The 26,831-nt window shown below is 58.9% G+C and overlaps 1 protein-coding gene across 1 annotated transcript; it reads right to left on the bottom strand.

The window, feature by feature from the left end:
• Positions 1–1,428: 1,428 nt before the first annotated feature.
• VANGL2 (VANGL planar cell polarity protein 2) lies at positions 1,429–26,825 on the bottom strand. The gene is made up of 8 exons (XM_034667292.1): positions 26,656–26,825; positions 12,756–13,016; positions 12,495–12,615; positions 9,505–10,112; positions 8,665–8,801; positions 8,037–8,172; positions 5,450–5,680; positions 1,429–4,872 (listed from the first exon to the last, which is right to left on the bottom strand). The coding sequence occupies exons 2-8, from the start codon at positions 12,824–12,826 to the stop codon at positions 4,593–4,595; spliced, it is 1,584 nt and encodes a 527-aa protein (XP_034523183.1). The 5' UTR covers positions 12,827–13,016; positions 26,656–26,825; the 3' UTR covers positions 1,429–4,592.
• Positions 26,826–26,831: the final 6 nt, after the last annotated feature.

The following is a 26,831-nucleotide window of genomic DNA, read 5'->3' on the forward strand; positions in this document are numbered from 1 at the left end:
TTTTTTTTTTTTAAGATTTTATTTATTTATTTGACAGAGACAGCCAGCGAGAGAAGGAACACAAGCAGGGGGAGTGGGAGAGAAAGAAGCAGGCTCATAGCGGAGGAGCCTGATGTGGGGCTCGATCCCTTGACTCTGGGATCATGCCCTGAGCCGAAGGCAGACGCTTAACCACTGAGCCACCCAGGTGCCCCCTGAACTTGATTCTTAAACTCCTTGGATTTTCTTTTTTTTTTTTTTAAGATTTTTATTTATTTATTTGACAGAGACAGCCAGCGAGAGAGGGAACACAAGCAGGGGGAGAGGGAGAGGAAGAAGCAGGCCCATAGCGGAGGAGCCCGATGTGGGGCTCAATCCCACAATGCCGGGACCACGCCCTGAGCCGAAGGCAGACGCCCAACCACTGAGCCACCCAGGCGCCCCGAAACTCCTTGGATTTCTTGGAGGAAGGCTGCCTGAGCTCCTCGGAGCCTGGCCAGGGCCTGTGCGTGCTCTGCCTGCAACGGCGGCCCGCGGTGATCCGGCCTGGGGCTTCAGGTGACCTGGCCTGGGGCCTCCTGGTTGCCTGGATCTTCCTGCAGGACAAGGGCCGAGTCTCCTGTCTTTGCTTCCTCAGCCTGGCGAAGTGTGGGCTGGGGAGAGGAGGACTGATCTAGAAAATGGGTCAACTCCCCACAGGAGAGTTTGCATCTGCTTGCTTCTTTGTCTTTAATCCAGGAAGGCTGCTCAGGGGCAAAGCCTGGTGCCCAAAGTCCCGGAGAAGCGAGGGTCCGGGCAGAGGTGAGAGAAGGACCCCGATCTCCTGCCGACGACTCTGGTGCTTGATTACAAGCACACAGCCAACTGAACGTTTTCATTTTAAATAAATGCCTATTGCTAGAAGATTCTTTTTGTGACGTGCCTGAGAGATTAGAAAGAGAAGGGTAGGAATAAGAAGATACTTAAAAGAGGGTTGAGGGGTGCCTGGGTGGCTACGTCCGTGAAGCATCTGCCTTCGGCTCAGGTCATGGGATCGAGTCTGCTTCTCCCTCGGCCCCTCCTCCCTCTCGCACTCTCTCTCAAATAAATAAATAAAAATCATAAACAGAAGATACTTAGAAGAGAGATACTTCAGGAACTTTTCTCAGTGAAATATGATGAGCGACCACGGTTGACTGAAATTACCAGCTGCCTGAAAATCCTCCAGATTCACCCGGAGTAACCCTTCCTTCCTCCTTATCCTGACAACCACCCCAAGGAACAGCCCAGTCTTCACTTCTTGGAATCTGGATTCAGAAGAGGTACTTTCCAGTCTCAAGGGGCCTAAGGGCCGGCGGAGCAATGATGGGCTCACACTGCCCCCTGCTGGCCACTCTCCCCCTAACAAGGAGCACATAATTGCCTGACCTCCCTTTCTCCCACTCCAGTAAAAAAGGAAAAACAACAGAATGCCCCCACAAAAGTCAAATGTCTTTATTTTATATAAAAAAAATTTGTACAGTTTTAGTTCCTATGTTTAAGAAAAAAAATCCCTAAAATTGCCATAATGTTTAGATCCACTGCAAACTGTAAAAACAAGCTTTTTATATATTAAAAAAAAATTTACATTTTACAATTTTCTACATGCATGCACAAGGTCTCTGTAACCCCCCCCAAAAAAAAAGGAAGAAGAAAGAAAGAAAGAAATGTAAAAGAAAGGAAAGAAAAAAATCTAGAGTCAACAGTGGCAAATTCTACATTTACAATCTCACTTGGAAGGGACCCAAAACAAGCCCCCTTCCTTTCGCGCACAGAACAAATCACAACAATCACACACCAGGACCGAATCCATCAGTAGATGTCGCCCTGGGGGAAAGGCAGGGGAAAGAGAAGACAGGCAGACCGGCAGACAGACAGCACCGAGGGGCGAGGGAGCTCCTGGGGCCCAACAGAGGAGAGAAGCACAGACTCTGGGAAGGGGTGTTTCTGATGAGAAGGTTCTGGGGGGGGGGTCCCAATGCCTCTTCACAGGTACCGTGGCGGGGTTTGCAACAGGAATGCGGAGCGAGAAATGAAAGGCTCAGATGGGACAGGGGCGGGAAGAAACAAGGAAGGATCAAAAAGAAATAAGCGGGAGTCGGCGGAGCGCTAAGGGTCGTGTAAAAGAAAGGGGACCGGTGGGACACGGCAGTGTGGCGAGGTAGGTAAAGGCCTGAGGCACAGCGTCCCCGGGGCGCTCCAAGGTGATGACAAGCAAGGCCTGCTGGGTATGGTGGGGAGGGTGCCGTGGAGTCACAGAAAAGAGAAGGCAGGAGACCCAGCCACACGGCCGGTGTCCTGGCGGAGCGGCGGGGGGCCACAGGGAGGTGGAGAACCTGTTCCCCCAACAGGAGAAGAGCAAGAGAAGCCAGCGCGTGGCAGGCCCGGCAGAGCAGGGGGGACAGTGCGCGGAGGGCCTGAGCCCCACGGCCGTTCACAGCATGAAGACAGCTCCCCGTGCGAGCAGCAGAAGACACACACAGCCAAACACTTGACAACTCATCCTGACATTTTAAAAAATAATAATAATTATAATAATCGTCAAAGAAGACAAAAATACCACAGTTCTGACGCAAAGGACCAAAACACTACCGTTCTCAGTCACAGCCCTTAGTGCGTAGAGAGTTGGGGGGAAAGTTTGCTTTTTGTTTTAGTTAAAAGGAATGAAAAAATCACAGTGATTAAAAACATGGCAGGTTCTGAAAATAAACACTCCCCCACCCCTAACGTAGGGCAGCAACAAAGATCCCAAATGCTTTCCGTCTGCCGCCCCACCCCGGCCCTTCCGTCACACCACACCCCGCTCCTGCCCACCATCCAGGCCCCGTTTTCCAGGATAGTGAGGTATTTAGAAATGTGACCCAGGAGGGACTCCTCTGAAACCAGGTCCCTGAAGAGAAGAAAAGATACCTTCCCACAACCCCCAGGACAGATGCATTTCCCTCAGGCACCGCCTAAGTCAGGCCCCCAACCCACACCTGTGGGGACCGGGGTCAGCACGAACTGAAGAGCCCTTCTCCAGGAAGTGTGGGTGGACAGATGTGCTTTTTCAGAGAGGACAAGGGGGAAAGGCCATCACGAGGCTCCCTCATGCCCGGGCTGCCCCTACACAGACAGGAAGCCTCCCCGGTCAGAGACCCATGGGGATCTGAGCCCAGGGGGCCCTCCTCGTGGCAAGAACGAGTGAGTTTGCCAGGAGAAGATGGGCCTGAGGAGGGGCACTGGCCCCCGGGGCACGCTCCAGCCCAGCCCAGCCCAGCCCAGCCACGGATGGTCCCCCACGTGGATCCCGGCTGAGGTTCCAGTTCCCTTGGCTAAAACTATGTAATTGAAACTCGTCTGAGTGAAAGGCTCAGATTCACACCAAAAATACGTCTTAGAAGGCCAGCAAATTTTGCTCAAAATGAGACCTAAACTCTCGAGAATTCAGACGACAGAAGCGCAACAGCGTGAGGGACGGATACGCGCGAAGGCAGCAATCCTGGTCCCTCACCCCATCACTGAGGGAGGCGAGTGCCCAGAGAGCCAGGCAGGGAGAGGAGGGGACCCTGGCCAGCCAAGGAAAAGAGACCCCTGAGGCAAAGAAGTGGGCTTAAGGCAGGGGATGAGGAGAAGCCACTGGCTCCCCCCCAAACGAGATGAGGCAACAGGTCCCTGGTGCTGAGAGAAGACACACTGGGGGGGGGGAGAAAAACGTTGGTCTAAGACCACGGGGGTTGGGCCATGGTCTGGAAGCCACTAAACCTGCGTTGGCATCTACTTGCCATCCTTCACCGGGAAGGGGAAACCTGCCCCAGCAAGGCGGGAATGAAGCTCCAGGCAGGTTCGGAGGTTGGGATCCGCCACGTTCCCCGGGGTCTCTCCCGACCTTCCCTCAGAAGCTGCCCAGGATGGACCCAGGGAGGAAAGGCCCCGTCCCCACGGCCCAGGAGAAGTGGTCACAGAGGGCTTCTGCCTCCATTTGGCTGTTGTCACAGGAGACCGTATGACTCAGAAACAGAAAGTAGAGACTTGGGTGAAGGGCAGGCTCTTCCCTCGCCCTGAATGTGTGTGGTTGTGCGGGGGAGGCTCTGACAGCCGAAGCTGATGACCCCGGCTGGGGCGGGGAGCCCCCAGACTCGGGCCGGGGGTGGGGGGTGCAGGGGGCCCTGCCCCCAGAGCTCAGCACTTGTACCGGGGCGGGCTGACTGGGCAGGAGGCACAGAGGACCCGCCGTCTGGAGGAGTTTGGCACCGTGGCTCTCTGGACCCCCGTCTGTGCCCCGGGGAAACTTCGAGGAGAACCTGGTTCGGGGGTGGGGGCTCAGGAGGGCCCTGCCCCCTCTCAGAAGAGACCACCATCGGGGAAGGAGATGGGGAGAGGCACAGCTTCCTGCAGGATGACACCAAGTGAGGGCTGGGGAGAGCCCGAGCTTCCCAGGCTCTGCTGACACAGGTGGCCTCCTGAGGCTCACGTGGGGCAACTACGGAGGGGGGGAGCAGACGCGTGGGGGAGTCAATTCAAGTAAAAGTAAACGGGGGCAGGAGGACGAGGGGTGGCAGGGGTGAGAGCCGAGCCCTCCCCCGCCCGCAGGCGCCCCTGCCGCTGCTGCTCAGTCACACCGAGGTCTCGGATTGCAGCCTCATGACAAACTTGTGCGACTTGGGATCCACAAACTCCTCGGAGAGTTTGAAGAAGGGGACCTTCTTGGTGCTCACCACCAGGCTGAAGTCCTGGCGTTTTAAGAGGAAAACGATGCCGTCCTTGAGCCCGTTGGTCACCGGCTCCTCGCTCACCAGTGTCCACTGTTTGGCCAGCCAGCGTTCCTTGTGGTACTGGATGGTGGGTCCGGCCGCCAGGTACCGCTCCAGGAAGGCCTGGGGAGGGGGGCAGGGGCTGCGTGGGCATCTCTACCACCCACCCGCCACCTTCGCCCCCTGGGGGCACAGCTTCCAGGGACAACCAAGGTGTCCCCCAGCTCATGCTCTGCTTCCGCACCATCTGGAACGTCAGAGCAGAAAGGGGCTGAGCTCCTCCACTTCAGACCTTTGTTTTAAACATGGGGAAACGGAGCCCCCAGAAGAGGGGGGCACCCCAGGGTCGGGACTGTGCCCCGGCACTTTCCCTGCACCAGGCTAGGACCCCAAGCCCTCCCTCGTTCTTCCTTCCCCTGCATTCAGCTCTCATGGAGGCTGTCAAGCTGCTCACCAGGGGTGGCTGGGGACACAATTCTGGAAGGCTGACAACAAAGTTGAGGGGAGGGTAACAGCTTGCAATGAGCACAAAGCACACTGGGTGGAGGTGAAGGGGTATGAGGGGCAGGGTTCTGGGTGCGGCAAGTGCAGAGCCCTTGCAGAGACGGGAGTCGGGTCTCAGCCATCCCAGAAGACTCTGGAAGCTGGCCCTGCTTCTCACCACCTGGGAACATGACTCCGAGCAGAGGTGGGGGGGCAGGGATGGGAGAAGAGACCACGAGGGGGAGGGGGAGGGGAGGATACAGAATTCGAGGTGCTGTAGGATGCTCTCCATGGTGTGGTAAGGCTGCTGCTTGGTGGTGCGAAGGTACTTCTGCATGGCACGGGCCATGGACGCAAAGATGGCCTGGGCTGCCTCCCGGGGGTCCATCACCTCCCTGGGGTTCTTCTGCTCCTCTTCCTGCAGCCGCTTAATGTGAGTGAAGGCCTCCTCCACCGCCACCACAAGCCTGGGGGACGGGAGGGGCCTGGACCACACGCCCACCTCCCACCTTTCCCTCAGCTCCAGCCCTCCAGCAGCCTGAGCAAGGTCAGGCCTTGGGCACCTCCCTCCCCGAAACAACACAAACCCACCTGGAGCCGTGGGCTGGGCCACGGGGGCTGTGTGCATGTGGGGGGGGGTGCACATGCACGGTGTGGTTGGGGGCAGGGGGGTGGTAAGGTAGGAAACAGCTGTAGCGCTCTGGAGCTGAGCACAGGGACCCCAGTGTCAAAGCCAGAGACAGCTAGGGCCTGGCAAAGAGCAGCACAGCCCCACGTGCAGCCGCTGTCCTACCTGGGACCCCCAAATCACGCTTCGCTGACTAACACACAAGCACAGAGAGCGGGCAACTTTTAACATCTGTCTGGGGGGTGGGTTTGCAAGGAACTGACTACAAACCAAGAAGAAAAAGGCAAGAATGCTAGAGCGAAATGGCAGAGATGAGCAAACCATTCACGAAAGGCCTGGACGGCTGCAGACACGCAAAGGCCTCACCGGCCGGCCATCAGACAGAGAAGGAAAACGTTTGTGCAGGACTACCCACCCATCAAGACAGGCAAAGAAGGAAGAGGACGACAATCCTAATGCTGCTTAGGGCACAGGAGTCACCCGTGAGCCACCGCGCAGGGACAAGATGCCACCCGCCGCTCACAGGCAACAGGCATGCGTCTCAAAAAATGGCGTTAAGGGGGAAGCAGGAAAAAGAAGTCAATTTACACTAAAAGCATACAGACACGCGGCAGGGTCTGGAGACCCAGAAACCCAGGGACCGAGGGGAGCTGAGGGTGGGATTCTGGGTGGAGTAAACTGTGGCTCGGGTTCCGCTATTTATTCTCGTGCTTCCGTGTCTCAGTGCAGCTCCTTCTAAAAAACCCTTTTATCTCAGGTGAACCAAGGGAAAAGTTTTCTCCTGGTGACAACCAAGGTAATAGGGGAGGGAACGTCCACTGAGGGCCAAGAACGGCGTTGGCAGCCCAGGAGAGCCAAAAACCCTGCTTGGGGCAGAAGGTTGAAGGGGGTGTGTGGCCTCTGGGTTCCTTCCCACCAGGGCCATTTCTGAGACAACCGAAGACGTGCTGGAATGTCAAAGAAGTGGCATTGCTGGGGCGCCTGGGGGGGCTCAGGCAGTGAAGCGTCTGCCTTCCACTCAGGTCATGATCTCAGGGTCCTGCGATCGAGTCCCGCTTCGGGCTCCCTGCTCAGTGGGGAGTCTGCTTCTCCTTCTCCCTCTGCCTCTCCACCCTCACGCACGCGCACTCTCTCAAATAATTAAATAAAATCTTAAAAAAAAAAAAGAAAAGAAAGAAATGGCATTGCTGGTCTTCGACCTATAGCAGGGAACACCAATCTCATGTCAGGACAGGGGAAGGGATAACCTCCTCCCTTAAAACCTGGAGACCGTGGGAGGAGGGGCAGAGGGCAAGGCGATGGTCAAACCCTGGGGTCCTCTCCTGCCGGAGGCCCCGAGGAAATCCCAACACGCCACGGTGGGACGTGGCAGCAGCAGGCACCAAGAAAGACTCTTCAGGCATGACTTCAGTGTATGTAATAATGTGAACAGGGAAAGGGGGGAATGCACCAAGATAGGAGCGCCAGAACCTCATTTTTTGCAGGTAAAAAGGTACCATCAGCTGAGCAGGCCTCCAAGAGTTACTGGTAGGAGGCCCAGTCCAGCCTCAGTCCCCACTGCTGTAGGCAAGGCTCCAGTGGTCTGCCGGGTCCCCGTTCCACAGTGGGAGGCAGAACTCAAGGATGCCCCGTTCCTTCACCCCCGACAGATTCCGGCTCCTGGCTATTCAGTTCACTCGGTACATTTTGCAGATACAGTTCAAGTGCCGAGTGAGTTGACCTGGACATTATAAACAAGGAGACTTCCCTGGCCAGCCTGACCTTATCACGTGAGCTCTTTAAAAGCAGAGTTTTCTCCAGGTGGTACAGATGTCAGAGTGCCCTGTTCTTCCTGGAAAAAGTGAACTGTCATATCCTGACTGCCCCTGAGGCCAGGTGACAAGGAACTGATTCCAGTGACGGCTGAGCTTGGAAGGGGACCCAGGGTTGGATGGGAGTGTCTTGATTTCCGCCTGTGACACTGACTGAAGGCCTGACCCGCCGACTGCCAGCTGGGAAGCGTGTGCTGCTTTACAGCGCTCAGCTGACGGGAATTTCTCACGGCAGCCACAGGACACGGATGCTTACACCGCAGGCCATCGCGATGGCTTGCGCATTCCCCGCAGGCACAGAGGCCCAGAGGCCCGCTGGTCTCTCTCCCCAGCCCGTCCACACCCAGCAGGCCCCCAGGCACCCCGGCCAGCCCCGGGACGCACCTGGCCCTGCGCTTGCGCACCCTCCGCTCGTGCTCCGCCTCCTCATAGTAGTACTCGTTGTGGCTGTTGTCGCGTCTCCGAGCGGCCGCGGCGATCACGGCCCGCGACTGGCCCGTGGAGTTGTTGGTGCTGTTTTCTGCCAGAAGCAGGAGAGACGGGCGCGGTCAGTTCACAGCACGCTCGCTTCCCATCCCAGGAAGTCTGGAGACAGCAACCTGACGCGTCCAGAGGCGGCCGTGCCCACCCCCTGCGATACCCCCGCTCCCAGCCCTCTTGGCCACGGTGGGGAGAGGCCCACCGGACAGCCACCAGGAGGGCCCCGGGGGGGCGGGGGTCCTGCACAGGCTCCTCCCGCTGCAGGAGCACCTGGAGCTCAGAGAGCTGAGGGCTCAGGACCAGGGCTGGTGAGCAGACGCAGGGAAGGCAGAATGGGGGCAGGGGGGGACACACCGCAGCATAAAGGGACAGCAAGTAGAATCAGCAGCTACACCAGCCACCTGGAGTCAAGGGAAATGACAGAAGAAAAAGGGCCGGGGACAGCAAGGGAAGAGGCTGAGAAACAGGGAGCAAGTACAGAGTCCTGCTCGGGGACGGAGGGACGGGAGGGCAGGGGAGCAGGGCCGCTCACCCTCTCCGAGGGAATACACCTTGAAGCCAGACACTTTCTTGGCCAGGACGGACTTGGGCAGGTTGAGGAGGGCAGGGTTGTAGACAGGGAAGTCATGGTAATACTTCTCCAGGATCCACACGGCCACGCGCTGGATGCTGTGGGGGAGACGGCAGGAGGGGGAGGGAGAAGGGACAGACAAGGGGTGCCAGGGGAGGGAGACATCAGGGCAGGTCGGCAGGGCAGGAAAGGACAAGGACAGGGACAAGCTGCTTCCAAGAAGCCTGGCTCAGGGCCTGAGGTCGACTTACCAGGCTCCCAAGCCTTCCCCAGGGCTGGGCCTGCCAGTCAATCCCTGCTGGGCTGAAGCCCAGGGGGGAAAGGGCATTGGGCCTGGGTCCCCACAAAGGGTCACCTCATCCCCTCCAAGAGTCCCCCAGGACTCCCTCCAGGACCCGGAGGTGCTCCTGACGCTCTGTATGGCCTGGGGAGGAGGGCAGAGGAGCCCCCTACTCTTTTCCTCTGCGGGGGTCCCTCCTCTGGCCAGCTCATCTCAGTGACCACTCACTTGAGGGCTCACCAAGGCTGTGCCTCCAGGAAGGCCAGGAAAATGACTCCCAAAAGCCCCCGTTCATGCCCCTTTGGTCCAGCCTTCTCTGAAGTCCCCAGTGGTTCACTACTTGTTCTCCCCCGGCTCCTAACTCCCAGGCCAACCTGCCCCAGGACCTGCGCTGTTGCAAACCTACTGTGTGCCAAGTATTCCACTGCTCCTACAGCCCTCCAGCTCCTCACCGCCAGCCCCGCCGGCCCCCTCCCACGTGCCGGCACAGCCCTCGGCCTCCTCCCAGCCCCGCGCCGCACCTGAGATGGCCCACGTTGTAGAAGCGGCTGGCGCCGTCGGTGGAGCGCACGACCTTGAGCGTGAACTGAGGCTGCAGCTGGCGCAGCTCCAGCAGGACCACGGCCAGGTAGTGCACGAAGAGCAGGGCGTCCACCAGCGACACGGCGAACTGGACCACGCCCTGGTAGCTGCGCTCGCGGGCGTCCAGGATGCGCACGCCGTAGAAGAGCCAGTAGGACACCACGAGCAGGAAGACCAGCACCATGAGCAGCGCGCGCAGCACGAACACGCGCGGCAGCGACGCCTTGGGCCGGCGGAAGAACAGCGCCCAGCTGCCCAGCAGCAGAATGAGCAGCTTGAAGGCCACGGAGATGAAGAGGCCCTCGCAGGCCGTCCCGCAGGGCTCCAGCTCCTCCCGCCACAGCAGCGGGGGCAGCAGCAGGAAAGCCAGCGGCGTGAGGAACGAGAGCAGCGCCAGCGTGGCCCCGGCCGCCACGCCCAGGTGACGGGAGCAGTCCAGCGGGACGCTGTCCTCCATGTCCTTGGCGATGCGCGTGAGGTCATCGTGGGAGATGCTGTGCTCAGAGGTGCCCGTCACTACTGTGGTGGTCTCCCCCCAGTTGTCATCCTACGGCAGGAGGGGCCGAAGCCCCAAGGACAGGAGCAGGCGGAGGGGATGGGAAAAGGAGGGGCGGGGCAGGGCCGGGAGGGCACACAGACAGCAGAGCAAGAGAGAGAAGAGAGGGCGGTCAGCCAATATGCAACCATCAAAATACGTATGGAGCTCCACTCGGTGCCCAAGCTTGGCCTCTGCAGGGCTGGCGCCTCTGAGACCTGGACCCTCAGGGCACAAAGTAGCAAGCTCGGTTAAGAACACCATACCCAGATCCCACCCAAGGGGACAAACTTTAAAAAAAAAACAAAAAAAAAAAAACAACTTTGATTTGAGGGCATCTGGGTGGCTCAGTCAGTTAAACATCTGACTTCAGCTCAGGTCAGGATCTCAGGGTTCCAGGATCCAGCCCCACTTCGGGTCTTCGGGTTCCCTGCTCAGGGGGAGTCTGCTTCTCCCTCTTCCTCTGCCCCTCCCCCTCCCCGCCCCCCCATATGCTTGCACATATGCGCGCTCTCTCTCTCAAATAGACTTTCAAAAAAACAATAAATAAAAAAATAAAAACAGATGATTTTAATGTTCATCTAAAATTGAGAATCACCGAATTCACCTAACAATCCCTAAGGCCTGTTTACTCATAATGTGATGCGTGGACCAGCAGTGTGGACATCTCCTAGGAGCTTGTTGGAAACGCGGTGTCTCAGGCCCCACCGCACACTGACCGCACCAGAATCTGCATTTTAGCAAGACCCCCATGAATCACTCAAACGTTCAGAGGCCGGCTGGGTGCGCTGAGGCACCCAGAGGACGAGCAGGGTGCCCGTGCCAGCAGCAGAGCCAGGCAGGGCCGGCTGGAGCCTGAGCAGGCCATCTGCAAACCAGGCTAAGCCAGAAGCACCTATTCCCAGACATCCAGAGCCACTCAAGGTTTCTGACTAAGGGAGTGACCTGAAAAAAACCAGTGTGGCCAAGGGCAGAGGACCCCAAGAGGCAAGGAGGGCGAAGGCAAGTGACCATTGTAGGGCATGGGCGATGGAGACACTTAGGGCCACTCTGGGTCTCGGGTCTGCCTGCCGGCTCTGCTGGGATGTCCGAATGCCCACAGCAGAGCGGCTGCCTGTTCCTGGGGGCAAGAGGGCAGACTGAGGTCCCCAGGTGTCCTTCTAAGTACCGTTCACTCAAGCAATCTCTGCAGAGGCCAGACACCAGCCCCCAGAGGAGCCGCAAGACCACCAGTGGCCATCAGTGCCCACACCCTCCACTCCCGGACAGCCTGGGGATAGAGTCTCAGGACTAAGACACCGACTGCAGAGTGTAGGGGACGCCTGGCGGAGTCAGTGATTGGGGCTCCCAAGGACAGGAGAAGAGTCTGATCTGATGACAGAAAGTCGGTGCACTGACCACTTTCAGCTCGAGGACCCAGGTCTACTCCTCACTCTAGGTTGACCCCCAGACACGCTGCCTACCCTCTCCAAGGACCAAGGGTTTGTGGCCTCCTCCCTCACAGCAGATGAGCTGACCATGTTTCGGGTCCCTTCAAGAACTCAGGAGGCCAGGTCTCAGGGAGAGGACAGGATTGGGAAGAGGGAGAAAGAGTATTTCCGTTAGGTACTCCTCTGCTCCCAAGACCCAGGAAGTCCCAGTGTCAGTCACAGAGATTTCTTGGGAGGGAAGAGGAGCTGGGAGTCCCCAGCCGGAGATGCTCCCAAGAAGGACCAGCGGGAGGCACGGGACACAGGCAACCGCCGAGGCACCTCGACCTGCCTCTGCCCTAAACCAGCACCGTGTTCTGCCTACTGACCTCCCTGCTGGCGAGCACAGTGGGCCACAGAGGTTGGAGCAGGCGCAACCTGCTCACCGCCCCCCGGAGGGGCAGGGTCCTTCCCTGACGCCCCCTTCTCCCCCTCCTTTCTCCACCGGCTCCGCCCACACCTGCTTCCCTCCGGACGCCGGCGATGCGATTCTGCAGGCCGTCACCAGAGGGCGCAGTAGCGCCCACGCCTGGGGCCCAGGGAAAACTCAACGCGGCCCACACTCCCAGACCCCACCCACCGCGCCCTCCTGCTCCTGGTTCCCAGCCCACGGGACTGGCTGGCCTCAGCCCAGAGGGGCCAGGCAATTCCCATGACACAGCCCAGGTCACCTTACCTCTCTGACATAAGGAGGAAGAGGCTGCTGCTTCCAAAGGGATCTCTACTGAAATGCCCTGAATTCTGCTGAAGTAGGGTCCTACCTCGGGACACCAAGCAGAAAGAACCGTGACACAAGATGCCCTCCCTGACAGGGCCTCTGTCCAAAGAGACCAGGTTTCCAGGCCCTTCCCCATCTGACAGACCTCCAGCTTCACGGAGCCGCCTGAAATCACCTGGCCCGGACCCTGTGCCCGCTGATGCTCACCCGCTCATCCCCTCGAGTGGACTCGTTGTCCAGCAGGGGCTCGCCTGGAGCCTGGATCGTCACCGACTTGTCGCCGCGGCTCCCATCTCGGCTCTTAGAGCGGTGCCGGTCCCGGCGGTCCCTGCAGCAGGAGGCCAGGGAAAAGGGCACAGATCAAAGGGGGGGACTGGGTCTTCTCAGCAGCCCCTCTGCGTGCCCACCTCTCAAGCACCTCCATCCAACACACCCTCCAGCACCCACATCACCCCTACGCTTGCCCACCTGTGCTTGCGGGAGCTGCGGGAGTGGCCCGACTTGTAGGAATAGCCCGAGTACTGGGACTCGGTATCCATGGCGTCCGAACGCCGCGCCTTATAGCGCTCCAGGGCCACGGGCTGGGGCCTTTTGGGGGGCCCCACAGCCACCTCCTTCAGCACCGGCTTCTTAAGGCCAAGGGGCACCTTCAGGAAATCAACCGTCACCCTGAGGGACTCTATTTTGCTGGACGGGTGGGCTTGTCTCAGAGAAAATCAAGCGACGTTCCTGAGAAAAGAAAGCAGCTGGCTAGGAACTCCCTGTGAGGTCAGGGCAGAGAGGGCCATCCCCAAAGCGCAGCTGCAGGACACCTAGCCACGACCTCAGAATATTCCATCCAGGTTCCCGCTCTGCCCAGCGGGCCGGCCCAGTTCCTCCACTCCTGCCTCCTAGAAAGAGCACCTAGGCTGTGCCAACGGGGTGCCGGGAAGATGGCCAGCAAAGGCCACTCAGAATGACCCAACCCTGGGCCCTCTGGAGCGGAGAACCAGGGCAATGCTTTCCTTATTCTCAGCCAGGGAAACCATGGCTCAGAGAGGGCAGGTTCTGGCCAGGCCGACAGGCCGGACCAAGAGAGACCTCACAGAGCAGAAAGCAGCTTGGCCTCTGTCCAGGACTCTCCTTCCCCCTCAACTCATCTTTCCCTGACTCACAACTTCTGAGGATGCCCACAGAAGGAGGGCTCATGGCTGCTTCTTGTCACCATCCTGCCAGCACCTACATGAAACATACCTGTAGTCACAGGCCAGGTCAGGCCAGCTGCTCCCCTCAAGGCTCAGAGGGTGTGTGTGTGTGTGTGTGTGTGTGTGTGTGTGTGTGAGTGCACACGCATGCACTAGGGGGGAAAAGGTCAGGAATGGAAACTATGGGTAACGTTGGGGGAGAGTGGGGAGGAGAAGGCAGCAGAAACCATCCAAAAGCCTGAAGTCCTGAAATGGCAAGGTCGAGAGTCTTCCTGGCTGTGTGCTCAGGGACGGCGTCTTTATTCTATGTGCTCACCTGCGAGCTCTGCAGAAAAGAATGAGCTCTCCTTCTCCCCGCTTCCCCAACCCTCACCCGCATCCTGCTGGGTCCCCAGAGCCCAGCCCTCCCCGACTAGCAGCCAGCATGGCATCTTCCCCTCTGCCCCACTCCGCCACGCACGCATGACTCTGCCACGCACACGCGGACTTCCCAGCCTCTCTGGCTGGCCCATCAACTCTCTCAGGGCCCTCTGTGCACCATGCTCCCCGCGAGGCCCTGGGGGTGTGGCGGGGAACCTGACCCTGCATTCCCAGGCTGGGGGGCCAGATGCACGCTGAACAAGGAGACTGGAGTATGAATGACTAACTGCAGGAGTGATGACAGGAAAAGAGGGGGAAACCAGGAGAGACGGCTCTGGGGGCTGCAACTAGAAACTGAGTGCTTCTGGAAAGTCTTTGGGAGAAAATGACACCTGAGCCTAAAAGAAGAGGAGCAGTGAACCAGGCGGAGTGGAGGAGAAAGGCAGGGAGGTGCGCTCAGGAAGGCCGAGGGCAGCGGAGCTCAGTGTATTTCAAGAACCAGACACGGCCAGCGGGGCTGGAGCTGAGGAGGAGGACGGTGGAGAGGTCGCCAGGGCCCAGGCTGTGGCAGGATCCCTGGGCCAGGTGAGGAGCTCGCGTTTCATTCCAAGCGCAATGGGAAGACCGTGAAGGAGTCTGACTGTGCAGGCAGGGGCTGGGGGAGGGGAGAGCAGCCGTGGGAACACAAGGAAGGAGGCTGCTCCAGGCCCGGAGGAGGTGACAACAGCCGGTGTGAGACACGTTGGTAGGACCAACAGGGCCCCCTGAGGTCTGGCTGAGGGTAGGGCAGTGCCCAGGCTCTCCGGCCTGAGCAAGAGAGCAGAGGGTAGTGCCATCACAAGGGGGCAGGGGCAAATCTGGGGAGGAAGGCAGTGAGCTCCATTTCCAGCAGGCTAAGTTCAAGGCCATGAGACGGTCAGGGAGGCAGCGGGGTTTCCCAGGAGTCCGTCTCGGCAGAGTCTGAGCTGCAGGTGCCGATGGGGTGCGAGGTGGGAATGGGTGGGATCACCAAGGAAGAGGAACGAGTAAGGGGGTTTCTGGGAATCCCGGGATGTAAGAGCAGGCCAAGGGGCCGGCGAGGCGAGGCTGGAGGCGGAGGAAGGCCAGAAGAGTGGGCTCCCGCGGCAGCGAGAACAGGAGAGCGCTTCGAGGCGGGAACTGAACCCACCAGGTCACATGCTGCCCAAAAGCCAATGGTGTTCAGAACTGACACGGGGCTGCTCTCGCGTAGCTGTTCACCTTCCTCCAACCAAACTAAGCCCTCGGCAGCTAGAGAACAGGCAGCGCGACGGAGACGTCTCTGTGTCCACCGCCCTCCCGTGGGCGCGCGGCAAGAAACCTGACCTGGGGAACGGCCTCGCCCCTCTGGCTCTCGGGGAACCCGCCACGACCACGGGGAGCTGAAATCCGTCCCTCCACTCTTTGATGCTCCAACCAGCCATCTGGAGGCACCCCCGTGGCCTCGCGATGTTTGTCCATAGCCCCACGTCAAGGCAAGCGTGTGACAGACACACGCTCAGGGGGCATGAAGCCTCCACCCAACCCGAACCCTTTCTAAACACCTTGGCGGTGAACAGGGCCTTATTCAGCACCCCGTCCACAAATTACACGTTGGGCTCCTCCGCCCGGCTCCTGAGAACCCTTTCTACTGGCTGAGATCTCAGTATAGTTCGCACACCTTGTCAGCATCTGTCTGGCCTCCTGCGGCCTAGTCTAGTCCCCAACCCTGAATTCCACCAGGAGGTTCAAGAGAACAAGTGGGTTCCAGAGAGGGGGTGGAGAAGTAAAGGGGAACAGACCTGCCCTCGCCCGGGTCTAGACAGAGGCAGGATGCAGGGCTCTCCATCATCTGAGCCTCACCGTTCACACTCAGGTCTCCCGGAGCCAAGGGTACAAAGAGCCTGGCATTCGCACCCAAGGCTCTGCATTCAAAACCCGCCTCTCCCACCCACCAGCTACGTGACCACAGGCCAGTTACTTAACTTCTCTGTGCTTTGTAGCCCGGTAGGGCCATCGTAAAGTCGGAAAATAATGATACATACTTGATGGGGCTGCTGTGAGGACCCAGGGGGTGAAAGAAATGCTTTTCTACACTGCTCAGCTAGTCATCAGTTAAGGAATTAATTAATATGCTCTGGCCCCAGGGTCGCCCATACTCCGATCCCCAGACACTTCCTCTGAGACTTCGGAAAGAGGTGGTATAAATAAATCCTGCTGTTTGTACTACTAAATAAAGAAGTCTCACACACACAGCCCTGACCAGAACCACTTCAAATACACCCAGGAGGGGAGCCGATGCCATTGTGTGTCCCCTACAGATAAATTTCAAACCAGGCAAGGGTGCCAGCCCCTCCCAGCCCTTTGTTCTGATCTGCTCAGTCTGGAGCCCCTACCTTCCTCCCAGCCACGTACTAAAAGAGCCAGCATACACCCTGCTCCCCTGGCCTGCCTCACCCACCCCTTCCAACCCAACTCAAAGTGCCCAAAAAGCACCCACACGTGCCCCTCCTTCCCCTACCAAACAGAGGGGCCAACATGAACCCAATTTCTCAGACCCTTGCCTGCTGTCCCCTCAAGTACCCAGCAACTAAGCCAAACCTGGAGAGGCTGGGGGAGGGATGGGAGGTGAGTGAAGACAAGGGGAGAAGTTGCCCTCGTTTCATCAGCTCAGGAATCAGGGGTCTGGAGGGTCTCCCGGGTGGGCGGGTTCCCAGGGAAGAGGGTGGGGGAGGGGAGCACTGCATGAGCCCAACAAGTGGAAATGTCAGAGGTGGACCTCGAAGGCAGCAGGACACAGTATGGATGGGGGGAGGCGGGGGGAGCTGGTTCGCGGGTGGGAGGCTGGGAAAGGGAATGTGTCCCATTGCGTTCACATTGCCCCCACCCCCAAGACACACAAACACACTCACTTAGTCCCCTGCTCAAACCAACCATGGATTATCTGGGGTTAAAAGGAGGCCAGAGAGGAGAGAGGGAGGGAAGGGAGCCTGTCACAAAAACAAGACCCTTCTCCCCCCAAAGGCCTTTCAGAAATAAAATTAATGGAATGTGTCTCAGTACCATCCCAAGGGGATTGGGGGGAGGGGTTGGGGGGAATGTGGGGGCTTTTGTCCCGGCTGCCCAGCTTCTCCCACATTGATCACCATGGCAACCAAAGCCCCCTGTTGCCTAGGTGATGGCAGCCGGGTCCTGGAACCCATACCCAGCATCCAAAGCGAGGGAGGTTGTGAAGGTGGGGGGGTTAGGGACAGAGGGGGAGAGAATGGGGTTTCTCCTTTGGCAGCCCCAGCTTTTGTCTGAGCCCTGGGATCAGGTTTCTTCAGGAAACAATCGGAGGCCTCTGGAAAAAATACACTCAGAACCTGGCAACAGGCAGAGGGAACAAGGCCTTGGGGGGTGGGGGGTTACAGAGCGGGAGGCTGGTGTTGGCCGAAATGCAGACTGGGACTGGACCCTTCCCCTTTGCCCCCTCGGAGATGCAGCTCAGGTGGACAAGGCGTTGGACACAGATACGGGCACCCCTGTGTGGGGCAGGTGCTGGGGACCGACAGCCAGCTGGCAGGTGGCTAGGATCACAACCTCCCTTGCCCGCTCTCTGGACCAGGGCCACCCCACCACCCGTCCCAGCTCCTTCAGGCCTGGGGTGGGGAAAGGAGGTGGGGCAGAGGTGAGGGTGGGGCTGGGGGAGTGACTCAGCCAGGAAAGCAAAGGTGCAGAGGGGACCTACACAAACATGTACCTAAAAAGGGCACCTGTCATTCCTCATCTCTATGGAAGAAGGGGTTGGGGGGGGCAGACCAGCCGCGCAGTGGAGGGCACTTGGGATGGGTCTTCCTGCTGCCAGGGTGGGTGGGGAGGGAGGAAAAGGATGGGAAGAGGACAAGATGCCAACAGCTTTCCTCTGACTCTGACGGGGCAGAGCTCTTGATAGGCCCACTCAGGAAACAAATGGCCCTCCTCTTCTCAGTCCGAGACGAGGGAAGCCTGGTGCTGCCCAGACACAAGGGAAGGGGCATGATCTCCTCCTCAGACCCTTTCTGCAGTGCAATCTGTGGACACTCGCCATTAAGTTCTGGGATTCCTACGCAAGAGCCTGGCTTTCCCCACTTTCATGCACAGGTAGGTGTGAACGTGTGAGCGCCCCCGGCGCCGTGGTCCTCTCAGCTTTACCCACCACAGCCCCGATGTCCAAGGACATCAATGTGAGTTCCACGCCAAGTGCTGGCTGGCCGCCCTCCTGGGTGGCACCGGGAGTCCCACCTCCCAACCCAGTATCTGAAGAACTAGGGATCTGTCCAGAAAGACAGAGCGCCCTGCCACGTCATCAGGCTAGGCAGGCCAGTGCAGAGACTCAAAGTCACAACTACCCTTCTTCACACCGCTGGGTTTTCCTCTTTGCCACGCTACTCAGCTGTGTGTTCAACCCAGGCCGACACTCACCGGTGGCGGTGAGAGGCGTCCCGCGTGGGAGCAAACGCAGACACCTAGCCTGCCGCCCGCAGAGGACAAGGAGGTGGCAGAAACTCTAACTGTGCCCACGTATTCCCCGAGCTGCCCCTTCTCTCCCCTCCTCCCAGGAGAAAACTGCACGGACCCACCCAATTCTCGGCAGGTCCCAGCACTAACCTGGAAGAGGCCTTCAAGGGGCAACCCTATGTTTTCCAGATAAAAACATGTACCGCAGAGAAAGACGCCACGGTCTCATCTCAGGCACCCCTTTCTGGCCTCCACTGTTAGACCTCACTAACACTTCAGCTTCCAGCAGTGCTCTTCTCAAGAGCGAGACCAGGTTCCTCCCTGAGACTCCTGGTCCTGGGAGCAGCCAAGACTACAAGGCCAGGACAGGGAGAATTCATGGGGACCCCTGCCCCACTCCTCTTCTCACCAGTGACAAGGGATGGACTAGACAGGCCTAAGCTGAGACAGGAGAGACCAGAGTCCTTCCCCTCCAAGCGGTGGTTTCTGCCCCACCCCTCCCCCACCCAGCTGAGGCTCTTGATGCTTCTTCGGAGGACCCGTCCCAGGAGGCCATGCTGGGTTCCCCATCACAAAAAGAATTAAGGCAAGAAGGCCGGGAACCACCCCAGGCCCTAGGCCAAAAATGGGCTGGAGATTTGCTCCCACCCTCATCCTTGCACCCTGAAAAAGGTCCCGTGTCCTTGGGTGAGACCAGAGCTAGCCGCTGGATCTCAGGGGGCTGAGGAGGAGCGGGCTGGACTGGGGAGCCCGGGAGCCCCCGCCCTGCGAACCAGGCACTTTCCCAGGACAGCCCCAGACATGAGCTCACCATCCTTAGAGCCCCGGGGCAGGGGCAGGGACAGGATCCTTCTCTTCACTGAGGCTGAGAAGCAGGGGACAGCTGTGCTTGGGTCACCGTGGTGACTGTGCTTCCAGAGCCACTGCTCAAGGCCAGACCCTGGTGCAAGGAGCACCACTGGGGCGAGAGCCCACACACTGGGCTCCCGGCCAGGATACCCGAGCCTGCATTCTCACGGAAAAGGAGCTGGGGGAGCCGGAGCCAAGACTTTCTCCTCTACTTCCTCAATTTCCCCCCATCTAAAGCAGGGTGATGTGGGTACCCTCCAATATCCACAGACACACTGAAATGCAGACACACACAGACACCCACACTCCTATCCCCCTCTGAAACCTGGAATGGCTCCCGCCCGCCCCACCCAGCTCCACCCACCCTGGCCAGGCAGGTTCTGTAGAGACCTGCTCTGCTTTCTCTCTCGCNCTCGCACCCCCACCCCCACCCCCACCCCAGCTCGCAGAAAGTCTCCGTCCCCCAACACACCATACACCAGTGCGCACACATGCGCCCACAGCACGGCACCTCGTTCCCTAGCCTCCCCCAGCCCCATTCGCAGCCAGTGGAGAAAGGAACACTGGGCAGGGGGAGGGTAGACGGCAGAAAGGGTGAGTAATCTCTTTGGCATCTGTCCCAGGTGGGGGCAGAGGGGAGACAGGATGCTAGGCGGGTGCGAAGGTAACCAGGGCTTCCAGATGCCTGGATGCCCTGTTTCATTTCCACCAATGGGCCGGCCCCACGATTCCCACCCACCAGCCTCTGCATTTCTTCCTCCCTCAGCTGGGGCACAGGACTGGCCTCTACCTGCCCATCAGGTGAGCTGTGCGAGAGCCAAGAAGGAAAACAGGCACCTCAGGTTGTCCTCAGGGACAGGAGAAGGTGGACCATGGGAGGTAAGCAGGCTGCTCACAGATCAATTCCTGGGTACTGCACGCTCCCAGCCTCGAGCAACACAAAAATGCCTCTCTCTTTGTAGCCCACTGTCCCAAGGAGGTCCCAAGTGACCCTGACTCCAGGGGGCCCTCCCCGCCTGCTCACCCAGCCTCTGCCACGGAGTAGGAGACAGCAAGCGGCTACTTGGGGAAGGGAACTCAGCCAACCTTGGGCTCCCATGTGGTGGGTGGTGGGGGGTGGGGGCTTCTAAAGCTGGTTCATATGGGAAAAGTAGCAGAGTGGGCCTAAGGGGGTGACGCAGCGTGACTGAGGGTGTGGGCGGCAGGCCTGGCTCCCCTGCTCTGGAAACCTTCCCCTCACACTTGGGCCCAGGGCCCCAGATGTGGCAAGTGACCCAGCTCCTACACAGGAAAACCGGGCCAGCGGAAAGGCCCACGGACCAACTGACCTCCACCATCTTGACTAAGTCCTGGGGTCTCACTCTTCCGAAGGAGTCCCAACATGCTCCAGCCCTTGTATCCACCACCTCCAGGCCCCGAGTAAAGCAGGTGACAGAACAGGCATCTCTGTTCACACTTCGTTGTTTTTTAAGTTACTGCATTCACACCTGGGGCTCGGCACCTGTTCCCGTCCAACCCCCACTTACCCTAAAAAGCCACAGACTCTCCCCAGACTCGCACACAAACACGCACCCTCTTCTGGCTGGGGTCAGGGAGCCAGGAGCCCTCTGGTCAAAGGGGGGCTCCAAGGGATATTTTGGGGGTTGCTGGAAAACACTACACACAAGGAGGGCCAGGCCCTCCCAATCTCAAACAAGGCCCCATGGGCTGGAGTGGCCAGAGCTCCCCATGTGAGTGGCCGGCCCCTGGAGAGGCTCTGCCTGGGCTGCAGCCCTGCCCCAGGCTGGCGACCATGAGGCGCTCCTCTTGGGAGACCCCCTTCCTCCGGGAGACTCCCCCTGGCCCTGCCCTCAGAGGTTGACTTCTCGCAAATCAGATTCAACCGGAAGGAGGCAGGGGCAGGTGGAAGGAGCATTATGGAAAATGGAAGAGCAACGCAGTCATGCCATCTCAGGTGAGCTGCTTACCTCCTCCAAATCTCAGTTTTGGGGCCTGTAAAATGGAGTAATAGTGCCTACTTCAGAAGGTCGGGAGTTTTCAACAAAATAACGTATACAGAATATCACAGAGTCAGGCATGTAAGGGACGCACAATAAAATGTTAGTTCCCACCTCTTCGTCCTTTAGAGGATGCACCTGCAATCCTCGCGCTTCCGGTTCCCATCACCTCCTTGTGAGAAGACCCCACCGGAATAAGAGACAGTCACCGCTGGCTACAGAGCTGGCCCCAGCCCCTCAGACGACGACCCCACCCTAACTTCCACCACAGCCGGGCACTGACTGAGAGAACAGCCAGAACCCCTCTTCCCACTCTCTGCCTCTTTCCTGGGTTGAGGGGGGGGCTGGCCCCAGATCCCACCACCCCCATTCTCCCCTCCCTCCTTCCACACTTACAGAGGCAGGGCCTGGGCTCCAATCACCCCCCCATTCTCCCATAGGCGCTAAGCCCAGCTGTGTGTGCAGTGGCAGGGGAAGGGGACCCCAAGTCTGCCATCCCACCCCAGCCCCCAGCTTTTCCCCCTTCTCTCCTCACTGCCCCACCCTGATTACCAGGAGGTCCTTGGCTCTGCTGATTCCAAGCCTGCTTCTCCCAAACCCGTTCCCAGCTGTCATGTCTGTAATTACCAGCTTCGCCAGAGGCACCAGACAAGCACAGCAACACCTCATTTCCAAAGGGCCCACCAGACAAGGCCTCTGCCTCCTACTCCGTACGAAACGGTGTGGAGCAAGGGACAGAAAGAGTCTCCCTGACCCACCTCACTTCTCCCCAGATCAAAGGAGGGCTGCCCAGGTCAGATCACCAGGAGGCAGGCTAGAGAAGGGAAGGCTGTGGGGGGTGGGGTTTGAGTAGGATTCCCGCCCAGGCTTTTCCCTCACCTCCGCTACTAGAACCTCCCCGAGAACAAGGCTACCAACCTGGAGAGGGTGAGAGAAGAAACGTCAGGTCAATTCAGAGACAGGGGAAGTTGACGCCTGGGAAAACTGAAAGACGGGTACCCGGGTACCCGCAGGGACGAGGGCAGATGCGTACAGGAGGGAACCGCCCAAGACAGACAAGGAAAGAGCAAGTTAAAGTCCCATCCTCCACCCAGACCCTGAGAAGAGGCGAAAGGATTCCAGCCTCTCCCTCCCTATTACCTCCAACCCCACCAACGTCATGGGACTTCCTTTTACAGGCGAGGAAACTGAGGTCAGATCCCCACCTTATCCTTCAAGGTCCAAGAGCACCTTGCTGCCTGCAGCTCACCAGCACCCCCGATCCTTCTGGCACCCTCAGCCTTAGCTGCAGAGCCCAGCAGGCCCCTCCCTGTCCGCCTCGCTCATCCTTTATGTCTGGCCACACAGCGGAATACAATGCAGCCATGAAAAGGAATGAGGTTCTGACGCCTGCTCCCATGGGGAGAACCCTGATGGCACTCCGTGAAGACAGACAGACAGAAGAGGTCACACGTTGTATAATTCCATTTCTATGAAACATCCAGAACAGGTAAATCCGCAGAGACAGAATGAAGACTGGTGGTTGCCAGGGGCAGGGGGAGGGGGAGGGAATGGGGAGCAACTGGATTGTAGGAACGGGTCTCCTTTCGGGGTGGGGAAAAGGCTTTCAGACAGAGGCCACAGTTGCACAACACTGCCAAGGTACTAAATGCCCACGTGCACTTTAAAATGGTGAATTTTAGGGGCGCCTGGGTGGCTCAGTCCGTGAAGCATCTGCCTTTGGCTCAGGTCATGACCCCAGCTTCCTGGGATCCAGCCCCGAATCGGGCTCCCTGCTTAGTGGGGAGCCTGCTTCTCCCTCTGCTTTTACTAGTCCCCCTGCTTGTGCGCTCTTGCTGTCAAATAAATAAATAAAATCTTTTTTTAAAAAAGGGTTAATTCTGTTATGTGAATTTCACCTCCATTTAAGGAAAAAAACAGCCAGTGCAGGGCACATCTCCTCCCTGAGCCTTCCCTGACCTGACACCCCCAACCCCCAGGGCCAAGCACTCTGGCTCCGGGCTCGGGTGGCCTCCTGCACACACCCCCTTCCAGCACTCACTGGGCTACAGTGAATCGACGTGTTTCTGCACGTCTCCCCTGTGAAAGCCCGTCTCGTCCGGCCCTCTCTCCCCCGAGCTTCACACAGCACCGGGCAGACAGCAGGCGGTGCCCAACGCGGTCCGCCGGACAGCAGAACCAGAGCCTAGCTCTGCATCCACACAGACCTGCCTCCCACCACGGTCTCAGCGAGAACCCGAACCGCGCTGCTCGCATGGACGGGGCGCTCCCCGCGTGCCAGGCGCCGTGTGAAGGGCTCACTCTCTGCTCCCTCACTTCATCCTCATAAACTGAAGATGTAGGGCGTATTATTAACTCCGTTTTACAGGTGAGGCTTCAAAAAGTCATCTCTTCTGTCTGAGGTCTCAGCACTAGGAAGTGGCACAACGAGAACGTAGGAGCAAGCTGACACGCAGGCAATGAGGCCACTGGGGGGACCTGGGGTTCCTGGAGCAACGGCCCACCTGGGGTTGGAGGATCGTGTCTTAAGACACCCAAGAGGCTAAAGAATGGGGTTTACGAACTTGCCCCACATTACGCCACTCTTAGGTATTAATTCCAACCAATGCTGTCAGGGTGTGGGGAGCTCTTGAGAGCAGAACGTGCAAAAGAGCAGACGGGGGTCCCTAAAACTCAGAGGGGAGGAGAAGAGTCCCAGAGCTCATCCCTCTTCCCCCCCCCCCAAGCTTCTATTAGCCCAGTACACACACCCACCCCCAACTGGAAGGGCCTCCTGGAAACCAGATGAACAGATAAAAGTCTGTCCTGCTCTAGGGCCAGGAAACGGGGCCCTTCCTCAGACTCTGAAGGAGCAGAAGGAGCCAAGGGCCACACCAGAGAGGCCTGTCTTAGAGGAATCAGGGGAATGACCGGGCAGAAGCAAGACAATGGGGCAGGAGGAGCCAATGTGGCCACTGGTTGCAGACTGGAAGTACTTCCAGAGATGGCACCTCCCGTCCTGGGAGCACAACACTTTCTCCTTGGAAGAACGCCCCCACAAGCACAGGATAGCAGGCATGCATGAGAGCCAGAGCCCCCCATCCCAAATTCAAGAGACCGGCTCACCAGAGGAGCCCTACCCATCAGACAGGTGTCCAGCTTGGGGGAATCATGCATCTGGTCCTTCCTGCTCTGCCCCCAGCCCTAGTCCCAACATGTTCTAACTCCCACTACCCTTTATCCCCGAGCCTTAGGAAAGCCAAGGAACCCTGGGAACTAAAGAGGGAACATTCCAATTGCACATGCCCTTTAGGGACTCAGACATTCCAATTCCAATTCCTCAGAGACCCTGATAAACTTGTGAGGTCACGACCTCAGCCCCTGAAACTGGGCGGCTCGCCCTAACCCCTGGTGACAACAGGAAAGTGTCTGAGAGGGCGACTGAGAAGAAAGCATGCATCCTAAACAAGGAGAAGGTCAGCCCCTTCCCTTCACCCCAAAAGAGGAAGGACAAGAGAGGGGAGAGGCAAAGGGGGTAGCCACTGCTTCTGTGGGGAGAGACACACCCACTTCCCCAACAGTGGTGGCCTCCCGCCAAACGACCAGGACGGCGAGGATAGTCTTTGAGGGGTGCCCGCCCTCTCCCCAACACACAGGACACTCATTTGCCCCCTCACTGGCTCAGCTCCTGTTCCTCACCCTCAGACCCGGCCCCAGACCCCAGCTCCACCCCAGCCACGCTCCTCCCCAGGGAAAAGGGAAACTAAGGGATCCGCACAGACACATCTGCAGAAACCCCACTCCACCCCAGCCTCCCCAGAGCTCCCATGCCACCCCCTCAACCCCATGGACAGACCCAGTTGTCCCACACCCAGTCTCTTCCCTCGGGCAGGCTGCCTCCTCTGGCCTCCTCTGGCCTCCATCCCATACCAAAATCCCAATCCTTGGGAACTGTAGGGTCCTGGAGGCAAGGCAGAGCTAGTGGGCTCTGGAGTCTTAAGACTCCAAGGCGCTTTCCAAGACAACTGTGGCTGAGAGGGTTGAGCCTGGGCCAGAAAGCCAAGAATGTGGCCTCTCCACGCGCACTGGAACCCAAACTATGATGGTGGGGAAGGCCCCTCTTCTTTCTCTCCCTGACTCCTCCAGGGCCTCAGATTCCTCTAGGACTACAGCCAGAACCCCTATTCTCTATTCCCCACAGCACACGCCCTTTTCTAGAAAAACCCACCTACCCAAACAGCCACCTCTTAAGATGACCCACTCACTCCCACTTGTAGGTCTCAGATACTTAAAGCACTCCCCTCCCATCCAGAGAGAGCCACATCCAAGAAGCTTCAAAATCGTCCAGACCGCTGTCCCTTTGGGCTTTCTAGCAGGAAAATCTGCCTGCAGAGGCAAGAGGTAGTCCCCCCAACACACACTCAGAAACACACGCACCACCTAAGGCAGTGCACACACTGGTACGTACCCATCGACGCAGGTTCCACAGAGAGAAGGGACTCGCTCACCCCCTTTCCACTACACAGGTGCACGCACACCTATCCAGGTATGCCCCATTCTGCTGTTACACACCCACCTTCCTCAGTACCTACACCCTTCCTTCCCAGAAATCCCTCCGCAGTTCACACACATAGACACACACCCCTTCCCCCGAGTATACACATAAATGCATATCCAAACACACGTTAGTTACATGGTCAGCCGCTCCCTGAGCGCACACACCGCCAGAGAAAAACCTCTACACCTCCAAACCCAGGGGCCCACCTGCAGGAACACGCAGCACATCACGGCGCGCGCGCGCGCGCACACACACACACACACACACACAAAAACAAAGAATCACGCACACTGAGCCTCCCCCAATGCTTTAAAACTCACTAATGCAGAGACCCCAGCCCCCCAAAGGGGTAAATCTGAGTGGGGAGAGGGATGCCGGCGCCTGTCCCTGGGCCCCCATACACAGTGCCCGGTACCCTGCCCGCCAGCCCCGTCCTCGAGCAGCACACACCCCCCTCTCTCCTCGGTTGGTCCCCTGACTCCACACTACACCCAGAATGCATACCTGCCCCGTCCCTCCCCACACTCCTGAAGGTGCGTCTGCACCCCTAAACACCTCCCCCCTTCCGATACCTCCAGACTCCGATCCTCGCACTGCCTCTCCCCCCCCACCTCCAACACACACTCCTGGTCTCCGGCTTCAACCGCTTCAACCGGCTCCCCCGGGATCATTAAGGCCCCCGCCGGGGCCCTGGCCCAGGAAAGTCCCTGGCTCTCCAGGCCCGGGCTCCGCCCCCTCCCCACGAGCCCCCGGCCCTCCGCAAAGTTGGGGGGGCACTCCGCCGTGCAGTGGGAAAACGAACCGGAAGGGGGGTGCCCCGATCCCCCCTTCACCCAGCAGCCATCCCGTCCGCCCGGGGGCCGGGCACCCCCTGGCCCCCCGCACGATTGTCCTCCTTTCCTGTTTCTCGTCCTCCTTTCTTTTTCTGGCAAACTTTGCCCGCGCCCCCGCAGCCCGGCACTCACCGCCGCCGCGAAGTGCCGGTGGGCTCGGCCCGGCGCCTTTGTATCCGCAGCGCTCCGGGTCGCGGCGAACTCCGCGCTCGCGGACGGGCAGCGCGGGCGAGGGCGGCGCGGAGGGGGCTCCGGAGCCGGCCACCCCCTCTGCGTCCCAGACCGCTGCCTGTCCCCCTCGGGGCCCC

Source organism: Ailuropoda melanoleuca, chromosome 8 (assembly GCF_002007445.2).
Source record: "Ailuropoda melanoleuca isolate Jingjing chromosome 8, ASM200744v2, whole genome shotgun sequence".
NCBI classification, from domain to species: domain Eukaryota; kingdom Metazoa; phylum Chordata; class Mammalia; order Carnivora; family Ursidae; genus Ailuropoda; species Ailuropoda melanoleuca.